At 39.5% G+C, this 23,725-nt stretch overlaps 2 protein-coding genes across 3 annotated transcripts in view; one reads left to right on the top strand and one right to left on the bottom strand.

Annotated features, from left to right (window-relative positions):
- Positions 1-9,975, top strand: part of ppfia3 (PTPRF interacting protein alpha 3) — a 28,172-nt gene extending 18,197 nt beyond the window's left edge. For both annotated transcript variants that reach the window (XM_056752977.1, XM_056752976.1), the window contains exons 20-32: positions 547-698; positions 1,135-1,228; positions 1,330-1,411; positions 1,672-1,872; positions 2,266-2,328; positions 2,916-2,942; positions 3,094-3,269; positions 3,472-3,569; positions 5,922-6,097; positions 6,420-6,488; positions 6,975-7,137; positions 8,136-8,194; positions 8,486-9,975. In XM_056752977.1, coding sequence (XP_056608955.1) covers positions 547-698; positions 1,135-1,228; positions 1,330-1,411; positions 1,672-1,872; positions 2,266-2,328; positions 2,916-2,942; positions 3,094-3,269; positions 3,472-3,569; positions 5,922-6,097; positions 6,420-6,488; positions 6,975-7,137; positions 8,136-8,182 — 1,348 coding nt within the window. In that variant the 3' untranslated portion in view covers positions 8,183-8,194; positions 8,486-9,975. The remainder of the gene's footprint in view (positions 1-546; positions 699-1,134; positions 1,229-1,329; positions 1,412-1,671; positions 1,873-2,265; positions 2,329-2,915; positions 2,943-3,093; positions 3,270-3,471; positions 3,570-5,921; positions 6,098-6,419; positions 6,489-6,974; positions 7,138-8,135; positions 8,195-8,485) is intronic.
- A 998-nt stretch (positions 9,976-10,973) lies between these two features.
- On the bottom strand, positions 10,974-20,965 carry LOC130426294 (uncharacterized). Its single transcript, XM_056752988.1, has 2 exons — positions 20,543-20,965; positions 10,974-14,085 (listed from the first exon to the last, which is right to left on the bottom strand). The coding sequence occupies exon 2, from the start codon at positions 14,064-14,066 to the stop codon at positions 12,609-12,611; it is 1,458 nt and encodes a 485-aa protein (XP_056608966.1). The 5' UTR covers positions 14,067-14,085; positions 20,543-20,965; the 3' UTR covers positions 10,974-12,608.
- Positions 20,966-23,725: the final 2,760 nt, after the last annotated feature.

Genomic DNA, 23,725 nt, shown 5'->3' with positions numbered 1-23,725 from the left:
TTTTCTTGGTCATGGTCCTGCTCCCAATCTCATTGGTGAATAAAACCATGCTTCATATAAAACAATGCACCATTTCTGCTTTTCTGTTCTTAAAAATATGTTTTTATAGTCATGAGCATCAGCGCATAAGATTAAATTCTGTTCTGTTAGGGCAGGGAATGACGTATTGCCAATTTTGAGATTATGTGAACGGAACACTTTACGTCACAATCAATCTCAGTCAGTTTTTGCTCACATGCTACTCTTTGTTTACGGACATTTATTTTGTATAATAAATGGTGTATGCCTCATGAAACATGAAAACGCTCTTTGTTCAAGGAAACTATTATCCAACTCCACCCGCTCATGTGCTCTGATCTGCTGCACAGCATCTGCAATTTAGGACCGGGTAACTTAGCACTGATATTCTGTTTAGTGCCAGAATGAATTCAGAGAAAAGTTTATTTTCTCACACCATCTTCACACTTCACTATATCACCGACCTCACTGCTCTCTTACTCTCTTTGAGCACACTTTCTGATTTTCACTCTGTTTATCTCTTTCCAGCCTCTCAGCGGATGGAAGCAGCTCGAACAGCAGTCAGGACTCCCTCCACAAGGCCAGCAAAAAGAAAAGCATCAAGTCTTCCATCGGCCGGCTCTTTGGAAAGAAGGAAAAGGTCAGGATGGGTCAGCCTGGACGTGAGTCAGCATCTCTGGGTGAGTGCCGCCCAAACTTCTTTTTTTAATTCACAACAAAATAGAATATGGACAAGAATAGGAACTATACATCAAATGAATGTTCCAGGTGTCAAACAGGTGTTCAATTTGCTTAAAACCGGAAAATACAATTACCCCGAATCAAAATGAAAGGAATAGGTCTGACCATGCCAGGAGAAGCGTCTGTTTATAAACAAATAAATATTATGTTTACAGTAATACACTTACTGTACAGAAGTCTTTCGGAATACTAAAGTAATGCTGTTTATTAATACAGAAATAGCTTTTTGAAACCCGGTGAAACTGTATGTACAGTGTTCTACTGTTAACACATTTTTGTTTGTTTTTTCTAATCAAATAGTTTTCCAGGATATCTTTTGGATATTCATTCAGCCTTATGTTGCTTTTCTTTTTTGTACCTCTGTGTCTTTCATAGCCTCCACTCCCTCTGATGATCTGGGCTCCATGGATCCTCTCGGGCTCACCAAGATGGCCGGTCCGGTGGATAAGGACCGGCGCAGCAAGAAAAAGTAATTTTACTCTTCTAGGCACTTGTCCTGTTTGCCTCCCTTCTATTTTAACTCATATTCAGCTCCTTCTTTGTACAAAATGATGTTTTGCTTTTTCTTAGGCATGAACTTTTGGAGGAGGCTTGTCGACAGGGTCTGCCCTTTGCATCCTGGGATGGACCCACTGTTGTTTCCTGGCTTGAAGTATGGCTTCACTTCTGAGCATAAGCAATGAGTTTGTTGAGTTCTATATTGACATAAGCTATAAGGGTTGGAAATATTATGACAGAGGACTGCAGTGGGGCTCACAATAGTTCATCTAGTGTTGATGTAAGAGCCCCCGGGCAACATACAGTGAGGATGCCTGCGACATACAGATGGGACATTTTTGCAAGTCGTCTCCTCACCTATTCTTTATATGAATTATCAGTGGTGTCACCTCTCTGTTTCTCTCTCTCTCTTAGCTGTGGGTGGGCATGCCGGCATGGTACGTGGCAGCGTGTCGGGCTAACGTCAAGAGTGGAGCTATCATGGCTAACCTGTCAGATACGGAGATCCAGAGGGAGATCGGCATCAGTAACCCGCTGCACCGCCTCAAACTGAGACTGGCCATTCAGGAAATGGTGTCCCTGACCAGCCCCTCCGCCCCGGCCAGCACTCGCTCCGTAAGCTCACAAACGATCCTCTGCACTATGAAACAATGAAGATTTCTTTATAAAAAAAAGTCAAAGACTAGTTTTCTTACATAATGTTTTATATATATGTTATAAATATTATAATATACAAATTATTTCACAAATTATACTATCGACATATAAAATTGATTGAAAAATTGTATTTTTATTATACACTTTACATTTTATAAATGATAAATTTGTAAATTTGCATTATAAATGTTTTTACACTTGTATAATTTTTTTGTTTATGTCTAGCTTAATTTCATTCTCAAATTTGTATACCCTTGCTGCACATAATTGACAAATAATAATTCTGATAACCGTATCTGTCAGTTCTTCTCATCATATTTTTCGGTTTGTCGTGTTATTGTCTTACCACAGTCGACCAGTAACGTGTGGATGACTCATGCTGAGATGGAGTCCCTGACCGCAGCAACCAAACCAGTTAGTAGCCGTTCTTTCAGTGTTTGATGCTGATCTGATGGGTGAAGTAGATGTAACAGACCCACATACACTGTGACAGTCCATCAATCCAAAGCTACAGTTAAATTCCACCTTCGACAAATGTTCTTCAATATTTAAGATTCGGTATTAACCTTGAATGTTGCTGCCATTCACTGAAGGTTCTCAAAGTAAAACCCATTAATAAAAAATCATATATTTTGATTGTGTTGCGCTCTGCCCCCAAGTGGACAGTATGAGAGGGGGCATGAGAAGAGAGCTGAGTGATTAGTCGTGTGTTGATGGTCTCTCTCTTTCTCTCTTCCCCTCTGTGTGTCTGGCTAGGCTGTAGCATTGAACGTCCTCAACTTTCCCTCTTTTTTCTGTTTCAGTGTAAACTGCTTCCAAACTAATGACCCGGTCACTAACAAACTGTTCATCCCTTTGTGCCTTTCTTCCTGCTTTTCCTTTCCTCTCTTCTTTCCTCTTCCTGTTCAACGATGTGTCTTTCCCGCTGCCCCTCTGCTACATTTCTTATCTCCTCTTCTTCACCTCTCCGCTCCTATCTTGCTATCGCCTGCGCACCCAAGGAGCTGAAAGAGATTAGCTGGGATCAGGTGAGTAATGTCAATACCTCCATTAAACACTTTCCAGTGCTGCTGTGAGATAGTCGGCAACGAATGAACTTATTGCTAAGCCTAGATAACGTGTATTTATATTAAATGCTAATTCTATATTAAAATGATTTTATTTATTTCAATGTGGTAGATCCTGGCCTATGGAGATATGAACCATGAGTGGGTGGGCAACGATTGGCTCCCCAGTTTGGGTTTGCCCCAGTACAGAAGCTACTTCATGGAATCGCTGGTGGATGCACGGATGTTGGACCATCTGACCAAGAAAGAGCTACGGGGGCAGCTCAAGATGGTGGATAGTTTCCACAGGTCATTTATTCCCCATTCTTGGTCATTCTATCTTACACGAATCAGTTATTCTCATCGGGCAGCTGTGTGTCCTTTGGCCTTTCATAATCTCTGATGTGCCTGGGGTCAGCTCTTGTAACACTCAGACAGGGTGGAGCGCCCAAGTGAATTTAGATAGCCCTGTGACCTCTCTCTTCATCCTTGTGACCTTTTGACCCCACAGGGTGAGCCTGCATTATGGCATCATGTGCCTGAAGCGCCTCAATTATGACCGCAAGGAGCTGGAGAGGAGGAGAGACGAGAGCCAGCACCAGAATAAAGGTCTTTTAATGTCTTCCTTAATCTCTCTATTATATCATTTCCTTTGGTTTGGATGCCATTGCTTACTGAAGCATTTCGCCACGCTAAATAGATGCCCAGCATTTGTTCTTAATGTTCTTTGTGGGGGTCTGATCCCGTGGTTAAAAAATGCGTTGCCTGTCACGAATATGTTTTGTTTTGGATATCATTTCCTTGCATGGAACGTCAGTGTCATTATTTACATCACGCTAAATAGCTTTTACGGCAAGATATCTTCAGTCAGTCAGTTTTAACTTCAAGATGCAATTGATTTATACCATTTATAAGCTTTGTCTCATAAGCAAATTATGTTAAAAAGAGTCACAAATGGAATGTACGGTTCATCAAAACATTGAACGCTGAATGAAAATATGGCACAGAGGGAGGAAGGGTGTTTACACGGAGTGCATTTGTTAATAATAACATACATTACAAGCAATGACGTCTGGAAATCGTTGCGCGGCCTAGCCTTCCATTATGCACGGGATTTAGAGACACAATAGAGATTTCACGTCTGTAGATGAAGTTATCACAATACGCATATAGCATATTTCATCTGGCAGTCGTCAGTTGTTTCAAAGGTGCAGCTCTCGCTTCATTCAGTACCTTGATAAGAACCAGATGTCTTCACTGATGTAGAATTTATTCATCGCATAGCAACGCACATGCCTGCATGCCAGTTGAGGCTATATTAAGCACCAGTGAATAGCTTATCATGCACACGGCTCTCTCCGCTAGACTGCAGGGGCACTTCAGTGTGCTGTATGAGTAACACGCGGGTATTTACCGAAGCGTGTGTGTCAGATAGAAACAGGTGTAGTCGAACAAACATTCCTGCTTTGATTTAATGAGATGAAGTCATAGTGATAGGTGTGCAAATAATATTACGCAAATGCAGTCTGCGCATCTGTTTGGGGGAAATAAATATGATTACTATAGTTACCACATTATTTGGATTATGAAAGACATTTACAACCAATATTTATAAAGAAATAAACTCTTAAAACGCTGCAAACATCAGATGAGGCAAAACATTTAGGAACAGGTTTTTTATTGAAATTAAATTGAGGTAACGAATAGGATGGTTCATTTGAATGTTATTGAAGAAAGATGGAATAATAGCTTCCAGCCCTCTCACAGAGGAAAATTAATAATCATCCTATTCAAATGACATTAGAGATGTATACAGTATAAATACACACATATAATATACAGCACAGTTTATTAAACAAACTTAAATTTTTTTTAGATAATTTTATAAACTTTAAAATGCTTTAATGTCTTTTTAAGTAGAGGCAAACTTTTTGTTTGGTGCCCTGATGAAATTCACGCATTGTGTTTGCATTTCATAGTTTCTTTAAGGGACAGTTCACCCAAAATAAAAAAGGCTGTCAACATTTACTAACGCTCTTGTCATTTCAAACCCGTATGTCTTTCTTTCTTCTTCAGAACACAAAAGAAGATATTTAGTAGAATGCAGATAACTGAACAACAGCGGTGCACATTCACTTCCATTGAATGAACACGAAACCAATGCACAAAGTCAATGAGTACTGCCGTTGTTCATTAACCAACATTCTTCAAAATATCTCCTTTTGTGTTCTGCTGAAGAAAGGAACTCATACAGGTTTGAAATGACAATAGGGTGAGTAAATGATGACAGAATATCCATATTTGTGTGAACTATCCCTTTAAATTTAGCAACACAAATAGCACGACCTATTCCATTTAAATTCTAACTAATAATTTGAAAGGCAGCCAATTTTGAAATGTTTAATTTTGCCCAACCCTGTTAGAAATGAATGGGTAACTATGGCAACCAGGATTTGTTTTTCCCTACGCTTAACCACAACCTCAGCATCTGACATGTTGCCAGCTGTATCTATAGCTTTACAGCCAAGTACTGGCCGTTCTTCTTATTCACAATTCAGTCTGAGGCAGACGTCTGGAGAATACGCTGTTACCTGAAGTCAAGAGGGATATTATTGTACCCACACCAAAGGGATTAACACCATGAATAACACGGGAGGAATGACCCTTTTCCATGATTGCGTGCCTCCTTTTCTTTTGATAATGTTTGAAAAGCTGACTTAAGAAATAACAAGTGCAAAATCCCATGAAGTCCCATGAAATTTCAAAGGAGAGACAAAGACTGCGTCTGAAGCAAAACACATGTGTACATCTGAAAGATCAAGAGCGATTGAAAGAGAAATGAGATCCAGAGGCATCACCCAAGATGGAATTCGTGATAGCGATCAGTGATTAATATCCTCCTGGAACTCTTATCATAAAATCAAGGCCTTGTGTTTGATCTGTGTTGTGCTTCCTCTCTAGATGTGATGGTGTGGTCAAATGAACGCGTGATGTGTTGGGTTCAGTCTATTGGCTTGAAGGAGTACGCAGATAATCTGACCGAGAGCGGTGTGCACGGAGCCCTGCTTGCGCTCGACGACACCTTTGACTATACTGACCTCGCCCTGCTCCTGCAAATACCCAATCAAAACACACAGGTACATCATACCAAAACCAAACTGTATAAACATACGCCTAGTAACAATGAGAGTACAGCTCATAAATACAGCTCTGCAATCTGTAATTTTTTTAAATATTTAAAATGTTAAATTAATGTTATAAAGTTTTATCAGAGTATTTACCTTTAAGTTTTTAAATCTTAAATTTTGAATGTGCTGAAATCTACTCTACTATATATTATAATATTAAATTATATATATTTTTGCTTAACAAATTCTAGAATTTAAATTGGTAAAAGCACATACTGCTCAAAACTAGTTGAAGCTGATTCCACCTAAAGTATGTTTATTTCACATCCAGGCTCGACAACTTTTGGAGAAGGAATACAACTCTCTTATCGCCATGGGAACAGAGAGGAGGCCGGACGAGGTGAGTGCTTTGGGATATGAGCACAACTGTACATTAAAGAAACACTTCACCCAAAAAAGAAAATTCTGTCTTCATTTACTCACCCTCAGTTATCCAAATCTGGTTGAACGTCTTTGCTCTTATAAACACAGAGAAAGATATTTGGAAGAATGCTTGTAACATAACAGTTCTTGGCCTCTATTGACTACCATATTAGGAAAAAAATGCTATATAAATGTTTTCGGTCTGTTGAACACAAAAGAAGATGTTTTGAAGAATGTTGGAGTGCAAACAGTGCTGAGGCACCATTGACTACCATTGTCATTTTTCATACTATGGAAGTCAATGGTGGCCAAGACCTGTTTGCTTTCCTACATTATACAATTATTCTCTTATGTGGTGCATGATTGGAAACCCTGATTAACCCTGTTTGACTTACAAAGTGTATAAAAGTTACACTCCTCAGCATGTGCTGACTTCTCAGTTTTTTACTCTCACATTATCTAGGATGGCACAAAGACGTTTACCCGCTCTCCTTCATGGAGGAAGATGTTCCGGGAGAAGGATCTGAGGGGGGTTACCTCTGACTCCTCAGAGACTCTGCCTGCTAACTTCCGTGCCTCAGCCATCTCTACTCCCTCAGTCACCTTAAGAAAAGTCCAGAGCGATGGTGAGCCTGCCTTAAAGACCCCTTAATTTAGATGCATAATCCAAAGAAACAGACTAAATATATTGATGAGTCATAAATATATTGCACCACAAATACATGTATAAATTATATGAATTGCCTTTTAGAATGATGATATTCCTTTTATCCTTTGATATCCCTTACTGTATACCACCAGCTAACAAAAAGCAACTCATAGTTCGTGGCTCTTTTCTAACTAAAGCCTACTGAAGATTTAAAAAGGGACCAGCCCGTAAAAACACCCCACCCAAATCCCTGTTTTATAGGAAATGTGTTAACACAGGACAGAAAGCAATTATTTGTTTAGATGTTTGTAAATGTAGTACAAGTGCATCTGGAATGACATTTATCAATTCACCACCAACTTATTTTTGTCCAGTCTCTATCAATCATCCTTTTAATTTGAATGACAAAGAATATTATACTGGTTTGTTGAATATATTTATATATATATATGATAACTTTTTTAAAATTTCTGTTTTACAGGTAAGCCAAAAATTTGTGAAGCACTATTATTCTTTTATAGTCAGAAGCCCAATTACAGTTATTTACATGCACTTCTTCATATTCATATTTCATATTACATTTCTGACTTCTGAGAGAAGTTTAATGCGCCGACTCAATTTTGGATATAAAAACATGAAGTATTGAGTATTTAGTAGTTTGTTTTTGCCTAATATTGCATTTTTTTTACTATATTGAAAACATTTGTGTTTTCTCTTTATTATAAGAGGTGGTATAATAAATTGTATATATAATATTTATAAAAGGCACTGGCAGATAAATCATCAGATATTTACAATGCAAAAGACAAACCCCCCAAAAAACATTTTAAGATATACCACAGATAAGCAAGACTTTACGTAATTAGAAGTGTGTTTTTGAATGAGGCTGTTTTTTCCAAAAGCAGTTCAGGTGAGATATTACACAAGGCCTGAAAAATAAACATCTTTTGTTTGTCTGTTTCTGTATCTCTGTAGCATCTCCAAGGCCAGAGTCTGGCTCTGTGAGGACATACTCCTGTTGAGACACCGCAAAGGTGAGAAATAATAACTAGTTAACTAACAAATAAAAATGACAAATTTCATTTCACTCTTCATTCTGCTTGTTCATGAGTTCTTCACTTTTAATGTGCTGCTGGAGTTTCATATTGGGGTCATAATGTAATAGGGACTTTGTATGTTTGGGATGTCGCTTTTCGTGTTTTTATGGCAATTCCTGGTGTTCTTCGGGTTTTCTGCTGGGCATTTTGTTGTGTGTAGTCTGCCTTGGGTTAATTTTAGGTCAAACAAACCCTGAACTGAGCTGTAGTTCTGTCTGTCGTCCACAGGAGGTGCTGTTGTCAGAGAGCTGGAATCGGCTTTACATTTCATTCACGGGGAGGAGGGGGGAATAAACAGAAAAAAGCAATGAATATATACATTTATAAATATAACTCTACTGGTCTGACCATTCTGCAATAACAGAAGAGGAGAGGAAAAAAGAGAAGGAGAAATGGATATTAAAAGAACAAAAAAGAACCTACGGACAAAAGACGCGAAGAATGTACGACACGGAGAGCAGTAAGAAACGGGATGGAATGGTTGGAAGAATCGGATGACTGTTTAATCTTTTTTTCTGTCATACTCTCTTCTCTCTTCCTGTGTCTGTGCTGATGGAACATCTGTAGATGGACTCTCTTTTTGTCTTTCCATCCTTTGTTAAATATGGAGCTGCCTACAGCCCTAGTTCCTCGGAATGGGTTTTACTTGCCTCACTGACTGCCTAGAAACGTCCTCTTGAAGCGGTCATTGTTTCGAGTGAATTCTTGATAGAAAAGGATGTTTGTTGCACCCTACACACACTTCAGTGATGTTTACATACAGAAAATCAGTTTAAGGAGGTTAAGAGGAAATAGAGTCAAAGAGCCCGGGCTGAGTGCAGGTGTGCAGCAGCGAGAAGTTCGCTGTATAGTTTTTCTCAGTCAAAAGGGCGAGCACAAGAGAAGAGGAAAGCTAGATAAAGGCTACAGTGAGAGTTACATGTAAGGCATGATCAGAGCAACAGGGCACAATTCTTGTTTAATTTTCAAAAATGTAGACAAAATCGATCAATGGAGGTCATCGAAAATGTCCGTCAGTGAACGGAAGCTGGTGGCAGGTAGATGGGAGAAAAACTAGGAGATAATGAGAAAGAGCTGCTTGCGGATGAAGCAAGTGACCAGCAGAAAGGAGTGTGGAAGTGTCCCGATGGATCGAATCATTCTTACAACGCAAGCCATAAATAAAACCAATTGGTGTATCAAGGAGGAAGAACAGGGGGCGGGGAGGGTTCAGGGTTAAAACACGTGAGAGAAATTGTTTAGCTTCTGTGTTGCGATGCATGTCAAACAACCAAGATGACAACGAAAACTTTTTGGGGAATAAGACCATATGAATTAAAAATAAAAATTATGTGTACATTAACGTATGAGGTAAGAGCTTGGGGAACAATTTGTAAAATGTGTGTATTTTCATTTTTATTTTTTATTTTTATGATAACTATATTTATTTTCTTTATGTATGTATTGAATAACTGTATGTACATGTTCATTTAATAATTCTGACTGTAATTTAATTTGGTCTAGTTTAAAGCGTAAATATGAAATATTCAAAACATGGTCATTAAAATATGCTACTTGTATGTGTAAATTTTGACAACAAAATTGTGTTATGATTTAAAAACAAACCATTACTGTTGAAGAGGATGACAGTGACTCAAATTGAAAATGATGTCTGCAAAATAAACATTAATGATAATGATGATAACAATGAAAACAAAATAAAGTGTTCCTAATGGTACTAAAAATTGCACTGTCCTCGTGATTTTCAGGCAAAGTTGGAAATTATTGACCAGAAATGAAACGTCCAACGTGTTATATTTTGGAGGATCTTTTGACAGAAATGCAATTTAATATACATATATATGTCTTCAGATGTGTATAAAGACCTTACATGTCGAAGTGTTATGCTATTATGACCTTAGAATGAGCTATTTCTATCTACATACATTGTTGTTTCTACAGTAACCATAAATGGACAAACTACAAAGTGTTTTGTAAATACGTAAAGAAGCAAAGATATGATAACATCTTAGTGCTGATTTAACCACTGTAGTGCTTTGAAAGAGTGGGGGCAGTGAGCTGTTGGTTACAATTCGCAACCTAACCGCTAAATGCCGCTATATTTCTTACACTTGACCTTTAAGCCTCTGGGAAAGTATTTGTTTACACCCACAAATAATAAACATCCTTTTGTGTACCCCCTCGCATGACAGTCTTAAAAGTAGTTTATTTCTCAAGTGCAGTTTATTTCTGTAAATTAAGTTTAATGCTCTGGGGTTATTTGTAAGTGGCAGTACGTTAAGATCCTCTCGTTTTCATTTGAAATCCTGAGTGTGGTGCAGGTATGTCAGAGAATGTTTAGTTAATGCAGTTATATGTAAATGCCAAATTTATGATGTACACTTACACTTGACCGCCAAGGACATCGACTAGCCATATAATTTACATAGACACTAGCCTTGCACTGTTTGTACACTTAATGTTTTTTTAGAAAACATGAACTCTGTTTGATTGTTATTTAGTCTTTAATTAAAAACAGGATGTTTGTGTACTGCATTGGGCTTTATATACCCCAGTTTAGAAACCACTGAGGTAGATTGTTTGACTGAATGTTATTGTGTAACTCCATTCTCCATTGACACGATGTTCAGCCTGTTTTTTGTTTTACAAAAATATAACTACAATCATATATATACTCCCCATTGTATTTTACTAAATCCTTTCTTGCTCATTTTCATTCACTTTAAAAAGTTTTATTTTCATATACAAAAGTACTAGGCTATCTATTTTACAAAGATTATAATACTTTATTACAATGACTCAATGTGAAAATAAAATCAAACCCACATAAAATGAACTACGTAGCTTTCTTAATACAGTAAACAGGTATTGTGACAGTCCGTGTCATCAAATTTTTCTGTATTGTCAGTTCTCAAACTGGACAGTACATGTGCACAACCATATTACTAAGATGCAAAAGACACTGAATCCCATGAGGCACATGTTTGGGTCTTTTAAAGGTCTCGCACCCAATACAATACCTTTAATAAAAATTCAGCTGATCACGGTAACTTTTTTATAAATACACATATTTTCATACTTGCAATGATGAATGTGTTTCAAACATTGTACACTTGTAAAGAAATATATTAATATCATAAGCTTACATACTAAAAGTAATAATTTATTGTATAGATAAAATACAAAACACTGGTATAAAAAGTATAGATAAAACTGATCTGACCTAGTTCCCATTATTGAGGTTTGTCTTGTTTGGGTGAGTTTACAGGTTTACAAAAACACTGGCCTAGAGGAAGGTGGAAGACAAGGACCAATGTGATGACAGCAATGTGAAGATACTAACCTAAAAGTAAAGTGTTTCATTTAGGTGCCAATGAATCACCATTTGGAATGTTTATCAAACATCCACCCATATATGCCATTTGCTGGATAAACAGCCACAAACTCAACACGATTGTTTGATCAAATGTTTAAGTCAACAACAAATGGTTTATGTTGTCTATCCGCATTAAAGGAACCATTCACCCAAAATTTTTAATTCTATCATTATTTATTCACCCTCAAGTTGTTCCAAATATGTATACATTTCTTTGTTCTGATGAACAGAGAAAGAATGCTTCTAACAAACCGTTCTTGGCCACCATTGACTACCAAAGTAGGAAAAGTTACAATGGAAGTCAATGGTGCCCCAGAACTGTTTGCATTCCTACATTCTTCAAAATATCTTCTTTTGTGTTCAACAGACCACAGACAATTTTTCCTACAATGGTAATCAACGGTGGCCAAGAACTGTTTGGTTACAAGTATTCTTCCAAATATCTTTCTCTGTGTTCATCAGAACAAAGACATTTAGATTTGGAACAACTTGAGGGTGAGTAAATGAAAACAGAACTTTCTTTTTTGGACGAACTGTTCCTTTAAGCAAGAAGAGAAGAAAGCATTACACACCTTAAAGGGTTCAACACAAACTTTCGGTCAGTGCTCAATAGCACCTCATGTCACACAAAATGTTTCTGTCTTAATGTCTATTTGAAGTTGGGGGTCACAATTGTCTTTTGCTGTGAGACTAAATGTATTCGTTTGTGATTCAGACAAAATAAATCATAGGACATTGGAGCATCATGAAGGTGAGTACATTTCATTTTTGGCTGAACTACTTCTCAGCGAGACTTGAATACAGCGATACGTTTTATTGTGAAGTGAAATGCAGCCACATCTGGACAATAAATTTCCCCCAAACTAAGAAGACCATGTGTGCACTGGAAGGTTTTAGACGCTTTTTTAAAACACTTTTATCCACATGTTCTTTCAGCCCCTTTCATCTATCAATCCATCCTTCAGTCTATACAGATTATCTGTACCTCTTCCCTTCTCGATCTCTTCCCCTCTCTGTTTTCGTCTCTCTGTTGTATGATCCTCTAGTGAGCAGCACACACACACAGGACGAGTTGATTCGAATCCACCTCCATCCTGTTCTCTTATTGACATCAGACGTGAGTGCACGTACGTACGTCTGTTTGGTTTCACACTTACTCATCCAGTATTTCTTATCAACTCCCAAGCAGCCAGCACCCTCCACCCCAAGCCCCTCCCCTTTACCCTCCTGAGATGGCTTACGGCACCTCGTCTCATAGAAGTACTGCTTCAGCGGCCCCGTCTGCGTCTGGATCACTGGCAGGATAGTGACGTTTAACTTGTTCTGGTCCACTGCGGTTTTCTTGTCAGTGACCCACACGCTTTCAGCTTCACACACCGAGCGTTCGCGTCCCTGTGTGTTTTGGCTGATGTGGCGCTTGCGACGGACACTTGGCTTGTGGGACGATGTGAGGAATGAAGAAGGGCCATTGGAATCCGAGAGACCCAGCAGTAAGTTTCTGTATGACTCTCCTTGTGTGGGTGGGGCAACGTCCATTGCGTGGCTTTCCTCAACATCATCGGCCAGCAAGCCTAACTCCAGCATTAGAAGCAGAGGAGGGTGTTTGGGTGGAGAGAGGGCCGAAGAGAAGAGAACCCGGGGATGGGCGTCCAGCAAAAACATCTCATCTTCTTCTCGCATTCCTACATCTAACCGGAAGCCCCGTTCGGCCCCCAAGCCTTCCTTCAGAGTCTTTATTGGCATCTCCACCGCATCTTCAGCAGGCTCCAGCGACTCTTCTTCTTTGCTGCTGCCACCCGATAGCATTTCGTCCTGCATTTGAAACCTCTCCAGAGAGACTTTCCTCACATTTGAACCTTCAACAAGCCCATTTTTCAGCCTGCTCTGTGTGTCATCTTTAAGAAAAGTCTCTGCCTCATTACGGCTTTCTTTGTGAAATGTATGTTCAGGTGGATAGTCCTTGAGAATGTTGTTGTTTTGAGAACTGGCATGTTTCTGTGATTTATATTCTCTACGATCATGTGATTTGGAGGCATCTTCTCCAGTAGTCCTACCTCCGTCTGTGTATTCCTGCTTTTTTGTGTTTTTAGATAAAATGTTTTCTAGCTCCTCTTGGTTTGGACGTTTGGACATATGGTCCTCTTCGTACGTAATCGTGCTATCCGTTACTTTGCTGTGCTTGTTGGTATCAACTGTCCTGTGAAGAACTTTGTCGTGTGTACTGTCGCTAAAATTGGGAAAAACAACAGCATCATGGGAGATGTTGTCCATTGTTACGTTGACTGGGATGCTGATGTCAGCTGTTGAATAGCTGCTGCTGTTGCTGTCGTTTCTGCCAGGCTCTATCGTCGCGGCAACAAGCCTGGGTACAGGACTTTGAGGGAAAGGCAGGGCCGAGGCGATCACCATGGCAACCAGGGGAAGCCAGTGCATCACTCCCAAGACGTGTCAACTGCAAAACCATAAAGAAAAAAGAGTGTAAGAATAAGAGTGGGCATAGAAAGAATTCACTCACACCATGGGAATTGGCTCAATGCCACCTCATTAAATGAAAGTAAAATGAGCTTAAAGTGTAACGCTATCATTTTACAGCTTTGGCAGATGTCAGTGGAAAAAGATGCAAAATTGCAAGCAGCAGAATAACGGCAAAGCTCGGTTTGAAATTAAGCCACAAACAATGTTGGTATGATGCTGGCCTACTTTAACCTAAAGCCGCAAACAACTGGTATGTTGATTTTTTTATGTAAATGTCACAGCTTACAAGTAAAACGGCATGAATGCTTTACTTTAGGTGGACGAGCAAAAACTCTAAAGAATAACAGAGGACAAAACTGCTTTAGGTTTCAAAGGAATGCTTTGATCATCTGGTTTGAACTGTTCTAAAAGCTCATGTTGAGTTTGTGTTCGTCATGCCTTTTCTGTATGTTTTTTCCATACGCTTGACCGGACGGCCCCACATTAACACACTTGTGTAACATGACTCTCAGCAGGAGTAGGAATACCTTAGAGGTTTGGATTATTTATTGACAGTTACGGCAAAGTTCAGCAGCCTTCTATCTGAAACAAGCGCCTGGGTGGTTACAAGCCCAGTGGTAGTGATTTACGTGTTTATTTAGCACAGGCCAGAGGAAACTACACTGATGGAAGATAAACTCTCTTCCTCTAACTCTTTTAGCAAGCTTGGTAAGCATGTCAACCAGCAGGTGGAAGCAAAACCACCATCCAACAAAATGTAAAGAGATAATTCCCAAAAAAAACCTAAATAAAAAAAAAAATCCTGTTATCATTTCTACACCTTTTTCATTTTTTTCTGCAGAATACAAAAGAAGATAGCGAGACCGTCGCTGTTCAGTTACCAACATTTTTCAAAATATCTTCTTTTGTGTTCTGCGGAAGAAAGAATGTCATACAGGTTTGAAATGACAGAATATTTTTGGGGGGCTTGAACTGCTCCTTTAACATTAGCTTTTATCTCATCACTTGCCTAAAATTTGGTCACATGGTCAAATAAATGTTTCATCAAATCAAATTATTTATAAAAGAAATTTAGGAATGCACAATAAATTATCGACCATATCGTTATCGGCCGATAAATGGTCACGTTTAATGTTATCGATATCGGCCCGATAATAAATTCAGGTCGATTAAATTTAGTTTGAACAAATTTAGCAGCACACTGCTCATAGTTCAAGTCCGGGGAAATCGAATTCTGAGAATTGTTTCACATTATAGATGTTAGGAATGTATTGCTGAAACACATTACAAAAAATCTTGCTTTTTTGAGACAAAATGAATAGAAGAACTAAAGATTACAGTAGCCTATATTTTTAGTATAAAGTACAAACATAATGTGTGAAAAAAGAGCACTTTAAGTAAACTAATGGGATACTAAACTGGTAAACTAATTCAATATTCTTTTAGCCCGGGTAGTGTAGTTCTGCTGTAACTGCGAGGAAAGTTAAACACAAGCAAACTGTCCAAAGTTAAGGCCAGGTGTAAATCACTTACCATTCCTGTTATTGTTGTGCTGAGACAAGAAGGAGGGAGAGGCATGTAGAGAGAAAGAGAGCAGAAAAAAGAATGCTTAGAATGTCAATGATGTGGCTTCAACCAAGAAGATTCCTACTGGGTTTCCCCAGGCCGGACACACCAGGGTAGGGAGGGGGGGATTGCAAAGCGCGAGTAAACCGACATACAGAAAATAAATGGACGGTTTGTTTGGGGGAGATAATCATTAGGCTCATAGGGAGAGAGTGGGTGGACAGAAAGGTTGACACATAGTGCAAAATCACCAATTGTGACACACCACCTCGCCCCGGACACTGTTTCTAATAACGCTCGATCCGAAAGAACACAGAACATGCTCGCCAACACGCACACAAAATGCAGCCGAACCTGCGGACACACGCAGAGAAAGAATGCCACCGAATCCATATATGTGCATGCTGGGACATGGAGCACTAAATGTATAAGTACTTCCTGTTTACTGGGAACATGAACATAAAAACAGGTGTGCTTGGTGCAAACTTTATAGTTGCTGTTGGTCTTGTTACATGCAAATGACTTGATGGGGCTGGAGGGTAAAAAGCGTTCCCATGATAGGTTTTGCTGGTATGTTTGGTCGCGGATAGTTTTACAGTCAAATGTCAGCTTTCACACGCACGCATGATGCAGGCAGAATCTTATTTTACGCACCTGACAGTCATTCAAACCGCCTTTGATTCTTCATGAAAACAGCACATGTCAATAACTCGCATTTTGTTGAAATCCAAAAAGGTTAACTGAGTTACTAAAAAGCAATGACAATTTGTATCGTGGTTGAAAGCACTGTGTGTAAGGCTAGGGTGTAGCACAAGTGCCAGTTCAGAGTGAGACTTGACGGTTAATATGTATGTTTGCTTTGGAGCTGGAACACAAGCAGTGGGCAGGCACACACACGTGCAAGAGACATATCGGTAGTCGACATGCAGAAGCACTTCATCAGCACGCTCCATTTGTGGCAATGACATGCTTGGCGAACTCTGCCATCAAGACCCGTCGAGCTGTGCGGCATTACTCCACGTCATGGCACGCGCTCAAAAACGATCTCTGTCTCTCTCCGCGCTACTGCTATCTTCAACTTCAAGCCCCTAAACACAAACACAATGAACCCGTATGGGTTCAGCCATTCTATACACTCCACAGCTTCAAGCCCTACCTTACAGGAATCTCCACTCGCACATATACTATATCTTTGATCTGAACCCACTACTCCCCACCCCTGTGACAACCATAATCTATGATCTTTCAGTCAAAAAAACACCTTTAACAACACTTGACGCTCTCCCACAGAGTATGCTCCTCAAAGTCACGCCACCAAAACTTTGAGCCCGCTAACCTCTTTCAAAGATGTTCATTGCCGCTGATGGTTTAAATCAGCCTGTGGATGTACAACTGTTTCACGCTGTCATAAAACAAGCCTTACAAATCAATTATTGCCAACGTATGGCTTTTATTACTTTAAAGAAGCGTGACGCAACAGCTTGCAGTATAGATGTTCTGCAATCCCCTGTTCAGTTTGACATGTTTGACCATTTTGGAATTTTCCCACCCTACATAATCTGCCATAAGTATCAAATGCATTACACTGTTGATGCTAATATCTCATATGTCTGTAGGACTGTACAAGATATAATATACAGATGACTTAAGGAAAAAGTAAAAAAAATTTGAGTTTGATGTTCTATGACAAACACTACCTTTCAAAAGTCAAAACTCCCACCTTAAAAAACACTTTTTATAAACAAAAGTACAAATTTGTTGTTTTTTCAACAACTCTATTGTTAAAGTTGACAAGCGCTTTTTAAGCGTTTTTTTACAAAACCCATTGTCAAAAATAAAGGGCGATTAATAATAAGGATTTATGGCAAAATATGGAGATACAAGATTTCAGAAGGACAGCGTAAAATTCGGATGTAGATGAATTTGATAAAGACATCATGTTATTTGGTGTTTATTCAAAATGAGATAATACTATAACTAATGATACGAGTATCCCATAGGAAAGAGTATCAGGAACATATCATTTTATGATCTCTCTGATTCTTTCAGTCGAGCTTTACAGTCTGTGTGGCATTTTTCGGCACTGATTCTTGTGAACCTGTTTCCAGGTAATGAAGGCTTTGTAAAGTGGCTTGTGAAGGATGAGGCAGCGCCAACTATACAACAACTGTAGTATACACATAAGTAATCTGTTGACTAATGAGTAAGTATTTTTACTTATTTTTACTTTTACTTACATAAAAGAGTATTTATAGGAATTTTGAAGGGGAGAAACTTGCCATGTAGCATTAAACGAGAAGCATTAAGTAGACCTTGAAGGTCCATTGTATGAAATTTTGCAGCATCTAGTGGTGAGGTTGTGAATTGCAGCCCACTCCACCCCTCCCTAAGGACACAGAACTAAGATGTCGTTGCGTTTTCGCTTTTTTGCTGAAGGAGATAATGTATTTATGAAAAATTCACTGCCCAGAAGTTTGTCCATTTAGGGCTTCTGTAGAAACAACATGGTGAATTCCATTCAAGAGGACCCGTTGTGTTTACAAGTAGATAGAAATAGACGCTCCATTACATAAGGTCTTTACACGTCTGAAGACATAGTTTAGACGTATAGTATTAATATACTATTGACATTGTAGTATATTGCATTTCGGTCAATAGATCCTCCAAAAACACAAAGCACCTTTAAAAGGGACCATGTTTTAAATAAATGAACCATTAAGATGTTTTCTAATGAAACATTTTTATCCAAAGGTTTCAGCCCGCTGTACAGGTGTTACTGATCAGATGTTCCGCTGAAGAATCAGTAGCCTCTCCACATCTGAAACTGGCTACCACACACTGGGCTACATTCCGCTCTGCCCTCACACTTTCAGATGGTCTTCAGATGGCAACTGCACTTCCCTTTTTATCTGAGAATACATTTCAGTTTAAGTCTGTAGACTTTATCTGTAGTCATTTTTACTTTTTGACCCAGTTGCCAATTGTTACTGTTCTGAGGAAAGCAATGTTTCTAAAACTATTTAGGACTAAAATATGATCTACAGTTCTGTAAAGTTGCTTCGCCACAATGGACACCATGAAAAGCTTTATAGAAGTAGTTTTATTGCTTCAAATCCAGGTCTGAAGGATAACCGGTTTCTTATTGTACAATCTTATTTACATTTACATTTAGTCATTTGGCAGACGCTTTTATCCAAAGCGACTTACAGTGCACAATATTACAGCGACAATATTTATTATCAGTTGTTGGTATATGTTGTGGAAGTCTGCTTACAGGGCTTATGAAATGGGAACATAAATGTTTGTAGTCTTGATAAACAAAGGCTTTTTTGTTTTTTATAGATAGCTGGGCAGGTGACTGACAGGATGTGTACTTGTGTTAATTATTCCTTTAATGGCTGCCTGCTCCCACCCCAGGCTCCTTCACTCTGTAAACACATTAACACTGACCTACTACTCTCATATGTATTTTTTCACACTTCCTTTATGAGATAACCCTTATAATATTACAGCTGTACAATACAACAGATTATTTAACCTCTGCACATGAAAAAACTAACAAAACACACCTCCCCAGTCTCTTTCTCAATGAAACACAAACACTCATTCAGCAAATGCAGAAACTTTGTACAAATGTGTTTAAGTAAACTCTAACATACAAATTCTTGACATTTCTTGTGACTTGACATTGTGTACTCAAAATGAAGGTTTTGTTAAAAACAATTTGTTCATTTTTTATTATATTGATGCATATACAGTGAAACAATTAAAGGATTCTTGAGGCACCATTTAGGCTTTCTCAGCTGGATAAACCATGTCAAGACCTTTAGGCACCTTTAAAAGTCTCAAATATCATATTTATCATGTGTAAGGGCTTTTCAGCTCTTCGATAAACTTCCTTCAGGTTTTTGTAATACCGCCAATGGGACACTTTGATCTTAAAACTGTATGTTTGCTTGGCATGAGGTGTTGTGTATGAATTGTTTGTACGCTCATAAATTCTTTTCAGTAGTTGACAAATAAACCACACAAGTGCCCTTTTGTGCGATATAGCAACAATATGAACAAATAATTATATATAAGTTATATAAAATAAACATATTCATAATATAAAATATTGTAAACAGTCTACATTTTCTCTGTCAAACTATATGACACATTTACTTATATCACAGTCCCATACAAAAAAGAAGCCAAGAAAGGTACTTAAAAGTGTGAGAAAACTTGGTGACAAATATTAGGACCCAACAATTTTAACTTTTCAATACAAATAAGATTTTTTTTACTTTATCGTAAAAAAAAACCTAAAAAATAAGCAAGTTTAAGTCTAGTATCCTATGCTTAAAAAGAGCACGATAAAGACTTCTCCGGTACATTTTATGCAGGTAACATAGTGTACAGGTAAACAAATAAGAACATGGTTGACTGCAGAGAGCGATTAATTGGACAACATCCACACGAAAAATGAGCGCTTAGGGCAAGAACGGCGACGCGACACATAAAATAAACGCGCTCGTTCACACCATGACTAACTTTATACAAGCAGTGTAGACGGACTGCGATCAGAAATACTGATGTTTGCCATGTTCTTCACTAAAAATCTGCGATCAAGTCTTCGTTTCGTAAACCCAAACTATTTTCAACCCATAACGTTCGCGTCTCGCGCGCATCTGAATTCCGACGCTTGACAACCTGTCAACACCTGACTCGCGTTTAATTAACGCTTATGGAAAACGTACCTAAGCACACCGCGTCTGTCACTACGCCACTTTTCGTTTTATCAGATTAAGAGAAAAGCTGTGCACACACCTGTACGGCGCAGACATTTTACAACAACAAAAAACGACACTCGGTACGTGAGCACCTACCGTTTAGGTGAGTTTCGGGCCACGCGTGTTTCCGGCAGACACCACATTGATTCCACAGTTCGCGAATGTCACGCAAAATTGAAGGAAATCTCCGCGCTCCGAAGCCGCTCTAGTTTCGCGAGGTTCAAACTGCAGACGTCTCCCATATCATCTCCGAAGTTCAGTCCGAGGAGGTCCACGTCGAGCTCTTACGTTAGTACCACATGCCAGAGAAGTTATCAACTAAGTCTCCGCTCTGTCTTCAAGTGCGAGTTGACATGCACGCGGTTAATTACCATTCTCCATATACACCTCTAACGCGGCGTGTACGAGCACGAGTCCACAAAATAAGCGACTTGGTTAAATTGCGCTTAAAGAATATCTTAATCTTCAACAAAAGTGGTAGCGACCGGAGGGTCTGAGCGCTCGAGTTGTGCGGTGAGGTATCTTCATGAAAGTCAGAAAGGGGACAAGAGCTAGTGGGAGTGAAAGAGGGCTGGTTTAGAAGAAGAGGAATGGACACAGTGAAAGAAGACATTATGGTGGAGGGGAAAAAAGGACGACGACCATCTGCTGGCTGTGGGTGTAGAGAGTTGCTAATGAAAAGCACACAAAAAAGAGTGGGAAAAACAAGTGTAATGTATAGTCTGTGTGAAGAATTGATTTATTGTCTCTTGATTGGGTTTAAACAAGTGCACGGCACACCTTTTGACCTTGTAGTTGTTAATGATTGTTAGGAGGGAAGGCGAATTTCACCCGGAGACCATTTTAAACCCTTTCCGTCAACTTGTGGGGGTCTGCAAGGTTCTGGACCTACTTTTAAATTAGGGGCCAATTTGTTAAAGCAATTTCCTCTTTACAGCATGTACCACCACCCAGCCTTTGGCTTTTATGGCATACGTTGCACATGTAAGATCTCTCTTGTTTCCTTGCCGTCCTCCTTTTACCAAGCAGAGATTTCCATCCCACCAAAACCCATTTCCCCAGAAAGTTTAAAAAGATGAAAGGATAAGGACAAGAATGGAAACAAAAGGGAAAAGTTTTGTGTTACAACCCTGCCCCTGTGAGACTGTCTGTGAGTTAGGGGATGAGAGAGATGGGGTAGAGAATACACGAATAAGAGAATGGGGTTCAGAAAAGAGGCTTTCAAATGAAAACGGGCGACTGTTGCGGAACTTCATATTTTAAAACGCACACACAACAGTTCATTGAGGTCTACAACATGGTCCAGCCCCTTCATATCTTTACGCCTGTCCTCTCCCAATGCTGTTCCTTCCTCTTGGCATTTAATGTCATTCATTCCCAGCTTTTGCCTCCTTAACACTATTCTGTCTCTCTGGTTTTGTCTGAACTTGTCTCGTATGCACTTAGATATTTCAACCCCAGGGTGTATTGGTGAGATTGAGAGTTCTCGAGAGCGAAACTAACAGAGAGAATGATTGAGAGTGCGAGAGAGTCACTGAGGTATTGAGAGAGATGACAGATGAACAAAGGTGGAGAGGGAAGAAGGGACAAACTCAAAATGAGGTACAAAAGTTCTTTTCACACGCTCGCGCTCGAACGGCAAAACACGCACCCACACATACGCGCACATACACGATGTGTTCCGCCACCTTGTCATTGAAAGGTGAAGATGTATATTTGTGTGTAAACACAAAGCTTTATCAAGAATTAGCCTGAACCAGCATTACTTGTTTTTGCATGCCAGACTATTTTTTTACCACCCAGGGCAATACCAGGACCACAATGCATGTCATTTCCAGCACACCTGAGTCACAGCACAACACTTATGATGAAATAACGCATCCCTCAGATGCCAAACACGTATCAAGGATTAGAAAGCTTCCTACTCACGTAATGTCTTCTGAGAGGACACGCAACAAAGTAACCTCGAAAACAATTTTCATCAACCTTAATGAGTGATTATTATCCGTTTTTGTTTTCTTTGTGTCCCATGCTTATAGTGTGTCCCGACATTGCTTTTATTTCCATGGCAATGGGTATCCCACCTCAAATATCAAAGCAATTACAATCTGTTACACAGCCATTATAGCAATTATTGAAAATAGCAGAGCTGTCAAGGAGACGGGCACGCTGTCCGCAGACGCACTGCACACGCGTGGGCTCTCCTGCGCCTGAGGTAAGACATATTATCAATTACAGAATGCTTTTCCTTTCTCAAAGCAATCTCATTCATTCATTAAATGATCTCCAAATCTACTCTGTTGTTTTTACAGACATCAATTGCAGGGATCTCCTTCTCTGTTTCATTCTTGCCCCTTGTGAACTCCACCTTATTACCCCCATTTTCCACACCCCCAGCCCCACCATTACCTCTCTCCTGGTGTTCTTTCACTTTTTCTCTCTTTCAGTGGATCGGGGTGTAGCATGTGTTTCCAATTTCAGCTGTAACGCATAGCTCACCGCAATCTGACCTAATTAGCCCCCTGTCTCATGAATCCGCCGTCAACGGCACCCACTGTGGCCGACAGGGTAGAGGTCAGAAGTCACGGGTCGGTGGTGGGAGGGGAACAGGGGGTGGGCGATCGGATAAGGAGGACGGCATCTCTGATTGATGTGCCAGGTCCCTCTGTCCTGCAGCATTGCGGGAGGGTTCCTCGGTGATCAGGTTAAACGTGTGACTGCCGTAATTTCGCCGTGTATTAGGGACAGAGGGGGTTACTGAGGCCTGAAATTGAATTTTGCAGTAAGACGAAAAGGGTCAATCGGGGAGGTCAAGAACATACACACAGGAGCGCACACAAAGGCACATGCAGACAGGTCACATTTAACATGCAGAAAAAATCATTTTGAAGTCGATGTGTTCACTAAAAGAGATTAGGTTCTTTTTAGTCGAACGATGCTTGAGAAGAAATCTCAAACACTTTGTGGTTGGTACTAGGTAGCCATTTATTGGAATGCAAGCTACTGGGAAAGGGCGGGGTTTGAGCTGGAGTTTAAGAGGAGAGATTGATTTTAGGAATGCCTTAATTATGGGAACAGAGAGCCTAAGTTTTATCCCTAATGAGAAACAGCTTCATATGGAGTAATGCAGAGAAAAACTGTTGAACTTTAATAGGAATGATAGTGCTAAAGAGAAAGGCCGTCAGCCTTTATAAAGGACGTAAAAGTGTGGCTCCATGCTGCGCACGTTTGCAGTAAACCGATATCATTACGACTCATACGTAGCCCATTTTTATAATC

The sequence above is a fragment of the Triplophysa dalaica genome, chromosome 7, assembly GCF_015846415.1.
Source record: "Triplophysa dalaica isolate WHDGS20190420 chromosome 7, ASM1584641v1, whole genome shotgun sequence".
Lineage (NCBI taxonomy): Eukaryota > Metazoa > Chordata > Actinopteri > Cypriniformes > Nemacheilidae > Triplophysa > Triplophysa dalaica.
The sequence above is the reverse complement of the archived record's forward strand: the minus strand, read 5'-3'. Positions and strand labels throughout refer to the sequence as shown.

Excerpts from the sequence above, each read along its gene's own strand:
- LOC130426294 (XM_056752988.1), bottom strand. The coding sequence starts at position 14,066 with ATGCACTGGCTTCCCCTGGTTGCCATGGTGATCGCCTCGGCCCTGCCT.